Source organism: Portunus trituberculatus, chromosome 26 (genome assembly GCF_017591435.1).
Source record: "Portunus trituberculatus isolate SZX2019 chromosome 26, ASM1759143v1, whole genome shotgun sequence".
Taxonomy (NCBI): domain Eukaryota; kingdom Metazoa; phylum Arthropoda; class Malacostraca; order Decapoda; family Portunidae; genus Portunus; species Portunus trituberculatus.
The window spans coordinates 1,407,621-1,421,237 of record NC_059280.1 but is presented as its reverse complement, the minus strand read 5'-3'; the positions used below and the strand labels follow the sequence as shown (position 1 = coordinate 1,421,237).

Here is a 13,617-nt window from a genome sequence, read left to right as displayed (position 1 = left end):
AAATGGGACTGCCAACCTTACAGGGCAGAAGAGAACGAGGGGACCTAATAACAATGTACAAGATAGTCAATGGCACTGAAAAGATAGACAAGGAAGACCTGGCGCTGGGGACACAACAACATGGAAGGACAAGAGGACATGGAAGGAAGATAAGAATGAGGCAGTGTGTGAAGGATATTGCAAAACACACACACACATGGAAGGCCAAGAGGACATGGAAGGAAGATAAGAATGAGGCAGTGTGTCAAGGATATTGCAAAACACATTTTTCCACACAGAACGACAGAGAAGTGGAATGCATTGAGTGATTAAATTATTACACCACATAATATGCACTTCAACCAAATAAATGGAGACAGCCCCTTTAGACCCCCATCAGCCCCCCTTAGCCCCCTCACCTTATTAGCACAGATACGTCCAGCCTCCAGTGCCTCTGACGACAGCTGTTCATATTCATCAGACACCAGGTGGACACACAGGGGCATCTCTCGGACATCAGCCTTCTTGCGGCCCAGGTCAAAAATACGAATCTTAGGGTCAGGCACACCCCTACAGAACCGACTCTTGGGGTACGGCTTGTTCTTGCAGTAACGGTAGCTGTGGGGTGACGGCGGGGTGAGTCGGGTGAAGTAGGGGTGACAATGGGGTGAAAATGTTGGGGTTTTTGAGGGATTATGAGTTTTGGTGGTTTTAGGGGTGTTGTGAGGGCTTGTTCTTGCAGTGATGGTAGCTGTGGGGTGATGGCGGGGTGATGGTGGGGTGAAAATGTTGGGTACTGGGGTGTGTTTGTGGAAAAATAATGTGTTTTTGGGGTGATCACTGTGAATTTGGGGTGACTAATGTGATTTTGGGGTGACTAATGTGATTTTGGGGTGACTAATGTGATTTTGGGGTGACTCATGTCTTTGGGGTGAAATTTTTGGGGTTTTATGGGGTTTTTGAGTTTTCAGGGTGTTGTGAGGGGCTTGTTCTTGCAGTAACAGTAGCTGTGGGGTGACAGTGGGGTGAGTGGGGTGAAGTACGGGTGAAAATGTTAGGTGTTTGAGGTGTTTGAGTTTTGGGTTTTGTGGGTTTTGAGTGTGCTTTGTGGGTGTCTTGGGGTGTTGTGGGAGTGTGCAGGGGTGTTGGTGGGGTGATGATGGGATGGAAATGTCAGTTAGGGGTGAATATTGTGGTTCTTGGGGCTATTTTGTTGGGTTAGTGTTTTTTGGGGTGTTTTGAGTGTTTTAAGAGTGTTGTAGGGGTGTGTAGGGGTGAAATGGGGTGACGGCATGAGAAAAATGAGGTTTTGGGGAAAATTCAAGTTCTTTGGGAGAATGTTGGGATTTTGTGGGTATTTTTGGGGTGATGGGGTGATGATGGGGTGATATAGGGGTGAAAATATTGTGGTTTTGGGGGAAATTAATTTTTGTAGGTGTTTTGGGGGAAATATTGTGGTTTTGTGGGTGTTTTGTGTGTGTTAGAGTGTTTTGGGGTGAAGTGGGGTGACGGTGGGGTGACAGGTGGAATGTGAGTTTGGGGGTTATTTTAGCAAGTTTTGAGAGATCTATTGATGTTTTGTGGGTGTTCTAGGGTGTCTGGGTGCTGAGAATTGATGGTGGGGTGTAGTGGGGTGAGAGGGGTGAAAATATTGGGGTATGGGGGAGAAATTGGAGTTTTAGGGTCTTGTAGGGGTGAAGATGGCATTGTGGGGTGAATATGTCATGTTTCTGTGGGGAATATTGAGGTTTTAGGGGTGTTTGGACATTGCAGGGGTGATGGCGGGGTGAGATGAGTTGTGGGGTGAAAATGTCATGTTTCTGATGGGATTATTGGGGTTTTTGGGGTGAATTAGTTGTTTTTAGGGTGTTTGGCCATTGCAGGGGTGATGGCGGGGTGAGATGAGGTTGTGTGGGGTGATATTAAGGGGTTTTTAAGTGTTGTGGGGGTGAATAATGCATTTTTGGGTGTTCTTGAAGTAACAATAGCTGTGGGGTGGTGGTGGGGTGATGTGGGGTGATGGTGGGGTGACAGGGGTGAAAGGAGTTGTATTTGGGGGGGTTTTGTGGGGTCATTTACAGATAATGGTGTTTCTATATGAAATAGCACATTTTGGGGGTATTTTGGTGTTGCAGGGGTGACAGCAGTGTGTGGGGGTGATGGTGGGGGTGATGCAGGGTAAAATATTGGGATTTTGAGGTTTTGGGGAGATTTTTGTAGCTTTTGGGGTGTTTAGATGGTGGTGGTGGTGTGGGGTGACGACTGGGGTGAAAATACTGGGGTTTCTGGGGTGAAATACTGTTTTTGGGGTGAAATAAAGTGTTTTAATGTGAAATACTGTGTTTTGAGGGGTGTTTGGATGTTGTGGTGGTGTGTGGTGGTGTAGGGGTGGCAGAGGTGATGAGGGAGCAAAAAGTGGTGATGTGGTGGTGTTAGTGGTGAAAATCTGACTGTTTGAGGTGATTTGTGATGAAATAATGTGTTTTTGGGGTGTTGTGGTGGTGGTGTGGTGGTGTGTGGTGGCAGGGATGATGAGAGAGCAAAACGTGGTGATGTGGTGGTGTTAGTGGTGAAAATGTGGATGTTTTGTGGTGAAATGGTGAGAGAGAGAGAGAGAGAGAGAGAGAGAGAGAGAGAGAGAGAGAGAGAGAGAGAGAGAGAGAGAGAGAGTGGTGTGGTGTGGTGGTGACATGAGGCAAAATTTTGGGTACTGTGGTGTTAAAATGACTTAAAATACACAAATTATTATAAAAACGAGAGAGAGAGAGAGAGAGAGAGAGAGAGAGAGACGTTACACCATGTTATAACCACCCCCCCATATCTCTCTCTCTCTCTCTCTCTCTCTCTCTAACACTCAAAAACAATAAAATAAAACCACACTATAAATATTCCTAAATTAAATCAAATCGTAAAAATAAGAACATTTGGCAACTAACACCAAACACCACAAAAAAAACACCAAACACGCCATAAAACACCAAAATTAACTAAAACACCAAATCCACAAATAAATAACCTAAAAATTGCCTAAAAATCGCCAAAATAAAACAAAAATACAAAACATGCTGGGTTCTCTCACCATCTCGCCGGACGCCGCCCCATCTTGACCCCTGAAAAAGGCAATATTTAAGGTCACACGGGGTCACAAATTGGTCAGTATATGCTCAAGGTATCTATCTATCACTGTGCCAAATGAGGTCACTTTCAGGCCACGTGTTTGGAAGTTATTGGCAAAAAGGATAAAGTGACTCGACAACACGTGCTAACCTTCTTCCTTCTCCGCAGTGAAAGAATTATTGGCGCGCTCGATGGCAACACTGCGCCTCTCTTAAGTCTTCTAAAGTGTTTTATTTTACATTTTTCACGTGTTTTATTGGTGTTTTTTGGTGTTTTAAAATTCTACAGGTGTTTTTATGGTGTTTTGGTGTGTTTGTGTCGGCTTTTTGAGGTGTTTTGGTGTTTTAAGTTGTTTGGCTCAAATTTTTCTTGTGTGTTTTATTTCTTTTTTCTCGTGTTTTATTGGTGTTTTTCAGTGTTTTAAAATTTTACTGGTGTTTTTTGGTGGTTTGGTGTGTTTATGTTGATTTTGGGGAAATATTTAATTTGTTTTTCTCCTATTATGGAAATATCTCTAAAATATTATTACTCTGCTTCTTGTCTTGTTTTATTGGTGTTTTATGGTGAACAAAAATTCTACTTGTTTTTATATGTTTTTATACGTTTTACTCGCTCATTTTTATAATTTCATATCATATTTTGGATGAGCATTCCAACATGGCTGCCGAAGAAGTAACAGTCCACCATCTTGAACACTCCATTAACCCCACATATATATTTCCCATTCTTACCCACAACTTCACTTAAATATACCTTAAAAAAAACTACTCATAATTTTCAAAGACATAAAATATAAGAAAACACAAAGAAAACTAAGAAATAACAAACAATAACATAAATAGTTCCAAGATGGCTGAGGGTGAAGGCAAGTGGCGGCCATCTTGGAATTCCCTCTCAGAAGAAAGTAAGGATGAGAGAAGCATTTGTTTACGTAATATTGTGAGCCTAATGAGCCGCAGGTGAGAGAGAGAGAGAGAGAGAGAGAGAGAGAGAGAGAGAGAGAGACCACACTACTCTAACAAACTAACCTAATTTAAGCCAGTAAGCCAGTCTGACCTAATTTAAGCCAGTCTGTTCAATTTTAAGCCAGTCTGATATAATTTAAGCCAGTTCGTTCTATTATAAGCCAGATTGACCCATTCTAAGCCAGTCTAACCCATCCTAAGCCAGTGTGATCCATTCTAAGCCAGTCTAAGCCAGTGTGATCCATTCTAAGCCATCATAAGCCAGTGTGATCCATTATAAGCCAGTCTAAGTCATTTTAAGCCAGTTTAACGTATTCTAAGCCAGTCTGATATAATTTAAGCCAGTTTAAACTATCCTAAGTCTGTGATCCATTCTAAGCCACTCTTAAGTCATTATAAGCCAGTTTGATCCATATTAAGCCAGTCTAACTCATTATAAGCCAGTCTAATCCATTGTAAGCTAATCTAACTTATTATAAGCCAGTCTAACTAATTATAAGCCAGCTCAACCTATTCTAAGCCAGTCTAACTTATTATAAGCCAGCCCAACCCATTGTAAGCCAGTCTAACCTATTCTAAGCCAGTGCGACCAATTCTAAGCCAGTCTAACTTGTTCTAAGCCACCCCCACCCATTGTAAGCCAGTCTAACCTATTCTAAGCCAGTCCTGACCAATTCTAAGCCAGTCTAACCTGTTCTAAGCCAGTCTCACTCATTCTAAGCCAGTTTGACACATTCTAAGCCAGTGTAATGTATTTTAAGTCTCATCTATTTTAAGCCAGTTGAATCTATTTTAAGCCAGTGTAACCAAGCTTAACCTAACTTAGCTTCAATTTCACCTAACTTAACCTGACTTCAATTCAATATAGCTTATCCTAACCTAACCTAACCTAACCTTATCCTAACCTAACTTAATTCTACCTAACCCAATCTGTAACCTAAGTTTTTTTTTTTTTATTTCCACCAATCCTAACCTAACCTAACCTAACCTAACCTAACCTAACCTAACCTAACCTAACCCAACCTAACCCAACCTAACCTAACCTAACCCAACCTAACCCTAACCTAACCCAATCTAACTTAACCAATCCTAACCCAACCCAACCTAACCTAACCTAATCTTCTCACAGCATGGCGGGATGGAGACAGCGGCTGTGTGGGGGCTTATGGGGACACGTGGGGAGTTATGGCTATCCCCCCAAAACAGCACACCCCCAAGTACGCCATCAGACCACAGCGGAGGCGGCAGCAGCAGCAGCGGCGGCAGGAGGACCACTAATGGAATACAACAGAAGGGTGTCGAGCGGTGAATTAATTGACGACACGCACCAGCGGGAGATTTTGCAAGGCCTGGAGAAATGTTACAATGACGTTAGCCTATACCCCGGACCCCCGCCCCCCCCTGGAATGTTCCGAAGGGTCATGACGAGCTTTGGGGTCCCTACAGCGGCTGCAGAAGCTCCGAAGGGTCTCTACCTATGGGGGACGGTCGGAACAGGGAAGACAATGCTGATGGATTTGTTGTACGATTGCGTGTGCGTCGAGAAACGTCGTGTGCACTTCAACGCGTTCATGCTTGACGTACACGCGCGCATACACAAGGAGAAGAGCCGTGTGCACAAAATTCACGCGTCAGATCAAGCTCGGTATTTTGAGCCGGACGGGACGTATACAATAAGACATCGCCCACATGACCCCATAGCACCGGTGGCCAGGGAGGTGCTGGGGAGGCCTGGTTCATTTGCTTTGACGAGTTCCAGGTGAGTGTGGGGGTATTGTGGGTGGTTTGGGGTTATGTGGGGTTTTAAGAGGTTTTTAGGGGCTTTTTAAGGGTTTTCAAGGTGTTTTTGGGGTATTGTGGGGTGTTTTAGGGGTTATGTGGGGTTTGAAGAAGTTTTTGGGGGCTATTAAAAGTTTTCAGGGTGTTTTTGGGGTATTATGGGTGTTTTTGGGGTATTGTGGGATTGGAAGAGAGATTTTTAGAGGGTTTTAAGGGTTTTGAGAGTGTTTTAGTGTTGTTTGAGGGTGTTTTAGGGTTTTTAGAGGGTTTTAAGGGTTTTGAGGGTGTTTTAGGGTTGTTTGAGAGTGTTTTAGGGTTTTGAGGAGGTTTAGGGTTTTAGAGGGTGTTTAAGGGTTTGAGGGTGTTTTAGGGTTGTTTGAGAGTGTTTAGGGGTTTTGAGAGTGTTTTAGGGTTTTGAGGGTGTTTTAGGGTTTTGAGGGTTTTAGGGCATTTTAGGGGTTTTGAGGGTGTTTTAGGAGTTTAAAGGAAGTTTTAAGGGTTTTTGAGGGTGTTTTAGGGGTTTTGAGGGTGTTTTTGGGAGTGTTTTAGGGGTTCCAATTATTTTTGTAGTATTATTTAGGTTTATGGGGGTTTTGGGGGTGTTTTTGGGGTTTGTGAGGTGACTGGGATGGGATGTATACAATAAGACACCGCCCACATGACCCCATAGCACCGGTGGCCAGGGAGGTGCTGGGGAGGCTTGGTTCATTTATTTTGATGAGTTCCAGGTGAGTGTGGGGGTATTGTGGGTGGTTTGGGGTTATGTGGGGTTTTAAGAGGTTTTAGGGCTTTTAAGGGTTTCAAGGTGTTTTTGGGGTATTGTGGGGTGTTTTAGGGGTTATGTGGGGTTTGAAGAAGTTTTTAGGGGCTATTAAAAGTTTTCAGGGTCTTTTTGGGGTATTATGGGTGTTTTTGGGGTATTGTGGGGTTGGAAGAGAGATTTTAGAGGGTTTAAGGGTTTTGAGGGTGTTTAGGGGTTTTGAGGGTGTTTTAGGGGTTTTGAGGGTGTTTTAGTGTTGTTTGAGGGTGTTTTAGGGTTTTAGAGGGTTTTAAAGGTTTGAGGATGTTTTAGGGTTGTTTGAGAGTGTTTTAGGGGTTTTCGAGGGTTTTAGGCATTTTAGGGTTTGAGGGTGTTTTAGGGTTTCAGTGTTTTAGGGTTTTTTAGTGTTTTAGGGGTTTTTGAGGGTGTTTTAAGGTTATTTGAGGGTGTTTTAGGGGTTTTGAGGGTGTTTTAGGGTTTTGAGAGTGTTTTAGGGTGTTTTAGGGGTTTGGAGAGTGTTTTAGGGATTTTGAGGGTGTTTTAGGGTTATTTGAGGGTGTTATAGGGTTTTGAGGTGTTTTAAGATTTTAGGGTGTTTTAGGGTTTTGAGAGTATTTTAGGGTTTTTGAGGGTGTTTTAGGGGTTTTGAGGGTGTTTTTGGGAGTGTTTTAGGGGTTCCAATTATTTTTGTAGTATTATTTAGGTTTATGGGGGTTTTGGGGGTGTTTTTGGGGTTTGTGAGGTGACTGGGACGGGATGTATACAATAAGACAGCGCCCACATGACCCCATAGCACCGGTGGCCAGGGAGGTGCTGGGGGAGGCCTGGTTCATTTGCTTTGATGAGTTCCAGGTGAGTGTGGGGGTATTGTGTGTGGTTTTGGGGTTATGTGGGGTTTTAAGAGGTTTTTAGGGGGTTTTTAAGGGTTTTCAAGGTGTTTTTGGGGTATTGTGGGGTGTTTTAGGGGTTATGTGGGGTTTGAAGAAGTTTTAGGGCTATTAAAAGTTTTCAGGTCTTTTGGGGTATTATGGGTGTTTTGGGGTATTGTGGGGTTGGAAGAGATTTTAGAGGGTTTTAAGGGTTTTGAGGGTGTTTTAGGGTTTTTGAGGGTGTTTTAGGGTTTTGAGGGTGTTTTAGTGTTGTTTGAGGGTGTTTTAGGGTTTTAGAGGGTTTTAAGGGTTTTGAGGGTGTTTTAGGGGTTTTTGAGGGTGTTTTAGGGGTTTTGAGGGTGTTTTAGTGTTGTTTGAGGGTGTTTTAGGGTTTTAGAGGGTTTAAGGGTTTTGAGGGTGTTTTAGGGTTGTTTGAGTGTTTTAGGGTTTTGAGGGGTTTTAGGTGTTTTGAGGGTTTTAGGGGTTTTGAGGGTGTTTTAGGGTTTCGAGGGGTTTTAGGGTATTTTAGGGTTTTGAGGGTGTTTTAGGAGTTTAAAGGAAGTTTTAAGGGTTTTGAGGGTGTTTTAGGGTTTTGAGGGTGTTTTGGGAGTGTTTTAGGGGTTCCAATTATTTTTGTAGTATTATTTAGGTTTATGGGGGTTTTGGGGGTGTTTTTGGGGTTTGTGAGGTGACTGGGATGGGATGTATACAATAAGACACCGCCCACATGACCCCATAGCACCGGTGGCCAGGGAGGTGCTGGGGAGGCCTGGTTCATTTATTTTGATGAGTTCCAGGTGAGTGTGGGGGTATTGTGGGTGGTTTGTGGGGTTATGTGGGGTTGGAAGAGGTTTTAGGGACTTTTTAAGGGTTTTCAGGTTTTGTGGGGTTTTAAGGCTATTTTAGGGTTATGTGGGGGTGGAAGAGAGGTTTTTAGGAGCTCTTAAGGGTTGTCAGGGTGTTTTTGGGGTATTGTGGGTGTTTTTAGGGTTATGTGGGGTTGGAAGAGAGGTTTTTAGGGGCTCTTAAGGGTTTTCAGGGTGTTTTGGGGGTATTATGGGTGTTTTTAGGGTTATGTGGGGGTGGAAGAGAGGGTTTTAGGAGCTCTTAAGGGTTTTTAGGGTGTTTTTGGGGTATTGTGGGTGTTTTTAGGGTCATGTGGGAGTGGAAGAGAGGTTTTTAGGGGGTTTTGAGGGTGTTTTGGGGGTTCTAAGGGTGTTTTGGGTATATTAAGGGTGTTTGCAAGGGAAAGAGGAACTAAGGGGTTAACATGATTACTTTAGGGTTTAAGGGTGATTCTAAGGGTTTTTCATGAATGGGGAGGGAAACCTATTAGAAATCCCTAACCTAACCTAACCTAACCTAACCTCACCTAACCTCACCTCACCCTAACTTAACCTAACCTACCCTAATATAATTACCCCTATTCTTTTAAGGGGTTTTGGGGTTATGGGGTTTTTGGGAGGGATGGTTCATTCTTTTTGGGTGGGAGAGAGAGAGAGAGAGAGAGAGAGAGAGAGAGAGAGAGAGAGAGAGAGAGAGAGGCATTTTAATCTGTTTTTCTCAGTTTTACCCCTAACCTAACCTATCCCAATATAATCATCCCTATTCTCTCCCCCCCTTAGGTAACAGACATCGGGGACGCAATGATCCTGAAGCGTCTTTTCTCCGAGCTGTTTATGCGAGGTGCCGTCGTCGTGGCAACCAGCAACCGACCCCCTGACGACCTTTACAAAAACGGTCTACAGCGATCTCATTTCCTCCCCTTCATTCCCATTTTAAAGTCCCACACGCAGGTCATGAATCTGGACTCTGGGGTGGACTACCGCTTGCAAGGTCACGCGGACTCTCGGAAGGTCTTTTTCGTGAAGTCCGAGTGCGATGCGGATGAGGAAGTTCGCATTTTGTTCAAGGTTCTCGCAGCTAAAGAGACTGATATTGTGCGGCCAAGAACGCTGACCTATGGGGGTAGAAATGTGACCTTTAGCAAGACGTGTGGTGGTGTGCTGGATGCCTCCTTCCCTGAGCTGTGTGATAGGGTGAGTGTCTGTCTGTCGGTGTGTCTGTGTGTGTGTGTGTGAGAGAAGAGGTGCGTGTTTTGGGTGTTTTCAGAGCATTTTGGGGTGTGTATGGGTGTACTGGGGTGCGTTTGAGGCTTCTTAGTGTGTGTTTTGTGTGTGTGTGTGTTTTGGGTGTTTTTGTAGTATTTTAAGAGTGTGTTTGGAGGTTTTGAGTGTGTGTGTGAGGAGTGTTTGAGTGTGTTTAAGGAATATTTGTGTGTGTGTGTGGTTGAGAGAGAAGAGGTGTGTTTTGGGTGTTTTCAGAGCATTTTGGGGTGTGTTTGGGTGTATTGTGTTTGAGGGTTCTAAGTGTGTGTTTGTGAGAGAGAGAGAGAGAGAGAGAGGTGTGTTTTGGGGTGTTTTGGGTGTTTTTGTAGTATTTTTAAGAGAGTGTTTGGAGGTTTTGAGTGTGTGCGTGTGTGAGGAGTGTTTGAGTGTGTTTAAGGAATATTTGTGTGTGTGTGTGTGTGTGGTTGAGAGAGAAGAGGTGTGTTTTGGGTGTTTTCAGAGCATTTTGGGGTGTGTTTGGGTGTACTGGGGTGTGTTTGAGGGTTCTAAGTGTGTGTTTTGTGTGTGTGTGAGAGAGAGAGAGAGAGAGAGGTGTTTTGGGTGTTTTTGTAGCATTTTTAAGAGTGTGTTTGGAGGTTTTGAGTGTGCGTGTGTGAGGAGTGTTTGAGTGTGTTTAAGGAATATTTGTGTGTGTGTGTGTGTGTGGTTGAGAGAGAAGAGGTGTGTTTTGGGTGTTTTCAGAGCATTTTGGGGTGTGTTTGGGTGTATTGGGGTGCGTTTGAGGGTTCTAAGTGTGTGTTTTATGTGTGTGTGTGTGTGTGAGAGAGAGAGAGGTGTGTTTTGGGTGTTTTTGTAGCATTTTTAAGAGTGTGTTTGGAGGTTTTGAGTGTGTGCGTGTGTGAGGAGTGTTTGAGTGTGTTTAAGGAATATTTGTGTGTGTGTGTGGTTGAGAGAAGAGGTGTGTTTTGGGTGTTTTCAGAGCATTTTGGGGTGTGTTTGGGTGTACTGGGGTGCGTTTGAGGCTTCTAAGTGTGTGTTTTGTGTGTGTGTGAGAGAGAGAGAGAGAGAGAGTGTTTTGGGGTGTTTTGGGTGTTTTTGTAGCATTTTTAAGAATGTATTTGGAGGTTTTGAGTGTGTGTGTGTGAGGAGTGTTTGAGTGTGTTTAAGGAATATTTGTGTGTGTGTGTGAATGGGAGAGAGAAAGGGTGTGTTTTGGGAGTGTTTTGTTGCTGTTTGTGAGTTTTAGGTATTTCTTACGAATATTTTAGGCGTATTTATTTAGTTGTGTGTGGCGCTGGGGCCTCATAATAACCTCTCTTTTCCTTCAATTTTTTCTTCACTAGAGCTGCTAGAGAGAGAGAGAGAGAGAGAGAGAGAGAGAGAGAGAGAGAGTTATAAATGTGTGCTTTAATCAGTTTTTCTATCTATCCACTCACTAATCCAGCTGCTCTCCACACAGCCACTGGGAGCCATTGACTATATCCACATCTGCCTCACCTTCCACACCATTATTATCCGAGACATCCCGGTGTTGACGCAGAAGACGAAGGGGCAAGCTAGGCGTTTCATCACCCTTATCGACACTCTCTATGACCATAAGGTGCTTACTGGTGGTGTTGTGGTGGTGTTGAGTTTGTGTTTTTGGAGTATTGTGTGTGTGTAATTTCTAGAGCAAATGCCTCGATGCTCAATAATATTTAGAAAAACCCCAATAACTTCCACTGCAGCCTGTTAAACTATTAGAACCATGACAAACCCCCCTTGTAAACCCCAATAACACTACCAGAACCCTTTAAAAACCTCTATAACCAAACAAAACACCTTTAGAAGACCAACAAACACCTTTATAACACAAAACACCTTTAAAAATGCTCCTCCAAAATAAAATCAATAAACACCCCAAAACACACTAAAAACACTTAAAAAAACACCCAAAACACCAACAAACATCTTTAAAAACTCCCAAAACACCAAAAACACCTTTAAAACGCTCAAAACAACTTCTAAACACTCTTTAAAGCCCCAAAACACCCCAAAAACCCTAAAAACACCAAAAATACCTTTAAAAACACTCTTAAAAAACAAAACACCTTAAAACACCCCAAAACACCTTTAAAAACCCCAAGAATACCTTAAAACACCCCAAAACACTTTAAAACACCCAAAACACCTTAAAACACCCCAAAACACCTTAAAACACCCCAAAACACCATAAAACACCCCAAAACACCTTAAAACACATAAACACCTTAAACACCATAAAACACCCCAAAACACCTTAAAACTTTAAACACCCCAAAACACCTTAAAAACCTTTTAAAACACCCTTAAAACACCATAAACACTAAAACACTTAAACACCCAAAACACCATAAAACACCCCAAAACACCCCAAGAACACCTCAAAACACCAACAAATCTACTCCTTCCAGTCTCGCTTGGTGTGTACAAGTGATGCGCCACACCACCAGATCTTTCAAGGCCAGCAGGAGGTCACACAGCACCCCGACAAGGACGACCTGAACCTGATGGATGACCTGGGCCTGAGAGGATCACAGAAGGAAACCCAAACTATGTCAATCTTCACAGGAGAGGAGGAGATATTTGCATTCGACAGGACTATATCCCGACTCGCCCAGATGACTACACCACAGTACTGGGAGCTGTATGAGAGTGAGATGCGATGAGAGGGGTGTTGGCGGTGTTGTGGGGGGTGTCGGAGGTGTTGGGAGGGGGTTCAGATGGGTTTTAAAGGGGTTTTAAGGGGTTTTGGGGTGTTTTAAGAGGGTTTTTCATGACTGCCTCAATGCTTGGAGCTGTATGAGTGAGTTGGTGGCGTTGTGGGGGTGTCGGAGGTGTTGGAATCAGATGAGAGTTTTTCATGGGTGCTGGTGTTGTGTTGTTGGGGGTGTTGGAGGTGTTGGAAGAGGGGTGCTGGTGGTGTTGTGGGGGTTCAGATGGGTTTTAAGGGGTTTTAAGGGGTTTTGGGGTGGGGTTCAGATGGGTTTTAAAGGGTTTTAAGGGGTTTTGGGGTGTTTTAAGAGGGTTTTTCATGACTGCCTCAATGCTTAGAGCTGCATGAGTGAGATGCTATGAGAGGGGGTGTTGGCAGTGTTGTGGGGGGTGTTGGAGGTGTTGGAAGGGGTTTAGGGGTGTTTTAAGGGAGTTTTTGGGGTGGTAGGGTATGCTAGAGGAGGTTTTGGGGTGTTAGAGAGTGTCAAGGGGTGTTTAGAATGTCTAGGGGGTGGCTGGGGGCTTTTAAGGGGTGATGAAGAGGTGTTGAAAGGTCAGGGGGTGTCAGGGGGGTTTTTTAAGGGGTTTAAGGGGTTATTGGAGGATCAGGAACTTATTCACCACAAAAATGTGATGAATCAATGTGCTAGGAGGTGTTTAAGAGAATTTTCAGGGTTATTTAAGATTTTTCAGGGGTTTTTAAGGGAGGTTTAAAGGTTCATGCATCTTGAGGGGTTCAGTGAGGTTTTTTTAGGGTTCTTGTGGGATGTTGTGGCATCTGGAGGGGTTTAAGGAGGTTTTCAAGGTGTATCTGATGGAGAGGTGGTGATGGGGGTTCTGGGGTTCATGGGGTGTTGAGGGGGTTGAAGAGGGAGTCGCTGTATATATGTAAAAATAATAAAGCATATATTATAATCATTTTGTTTGAGTATACCATTAAAAACACCAATAACTTCCACTGCAGCCTGTCAAACTATCCCTGGAACCTTGAAAACACCAATAACTTCCACTACACCCTTGAAAAACACCAATAACTTCCACTGCAGCCTGTCAAACTATCCCTGGAACCTTGAAAACACCAATAACTTCCACTACACCCTTGAAAAACACCAGTAACTTCCACTGCAGCCTGTCAAACTATCCCTGGAACCTTAAAAACACCAATAACTTCCACTACACCCTTGAAAAACACCAGTAACTTCCACTGCAGCCTGTCAAACTACCACTGGAACCTTGAAAAACACCAGTAACTTCCACTACACCCTTGAAAACACCAGTAACTTCCACTGCAGCCTGTCAAACTATCCCTGGAACCTTGAAAACACCAATAACTTCCACTACACCCT

At 43.7% G+C, this 13,617-nt stretch overlaps 2 protein-coding genes across 4 annotated transcripts in view; one reads left to right on the top strand and one right to left on the bottom strand.

Moving 5' to 3' along the window:
• Positions 1 to 3,345, bottom strand: part of LOC123509141 (60S ribosomal protein L10-like) — a 7,752-nt gene extending 4,407 nt beyond the window's left edge. Inside the window, exons 1-3 of the mRNA XM_045263312.1 lie at positions 3,247 to 3,345; positions 3,059 to 3,089; positions 399 to 597 (exon numbers count right to left, since the gene is read on the bottom strand). Coding sequence (XP_045119247.1) covers positions 399 to 597; positions 3,059 to 3,081 — 222 coding nt within the window. The 5' untranslated portion in view covers positions 3,082 to 3,089; positions 3,247 to 3,345. The remainder of the gene's footprint in view (positions 1 to 398; positions 598 to 3,058; positions 3,090 to 3,246) is intronic.
• Positions 3,346 to 3,920: 575 nt separating this feature from the next.
• Positions 3,921 to 12,366, top strand: LOC123509139 (putative ATPase N2B). 3 transcript variants are annotated; one of them, XM_045263309.1, is made up of 6 exons: positions 3,921 to 4,000; positions 5,191 to 5,750; positions 7,382 to 7,452; positions 9,095 to 9,508; positions 10,998 to 11,138; positions 11,971 to 12,366. In XM_045263309.1, exons 2-6 carry the CDS (start codon positions 5,192 to 5,194, stop codon positions 12,223 to 12,225), a joined length of 1,440 nt encoding a protein of 479 aa, XP_045119244.1. In that variant the 5' UTR covers positions 3,921 to 4,000; position 5,191; the 3' UTR covers positions 12,226 to 12,366. The 3 variants fall into 3 exon arrangements, with proteins under 3 accessions (XP_045119244.1, XP_045119243.1, XP_045119245.1); XM_045263308.1 differs by having other exon boundaries at positions 3,931 to 4,055; XM_045263310.1 differs by lacking the exon at positions 3,921 to 4,000 and adding an exon at positions 4,087 to 4,137.
• Positions 12,367 to 13,617: the final 1,251 nt, after the last annotated feature.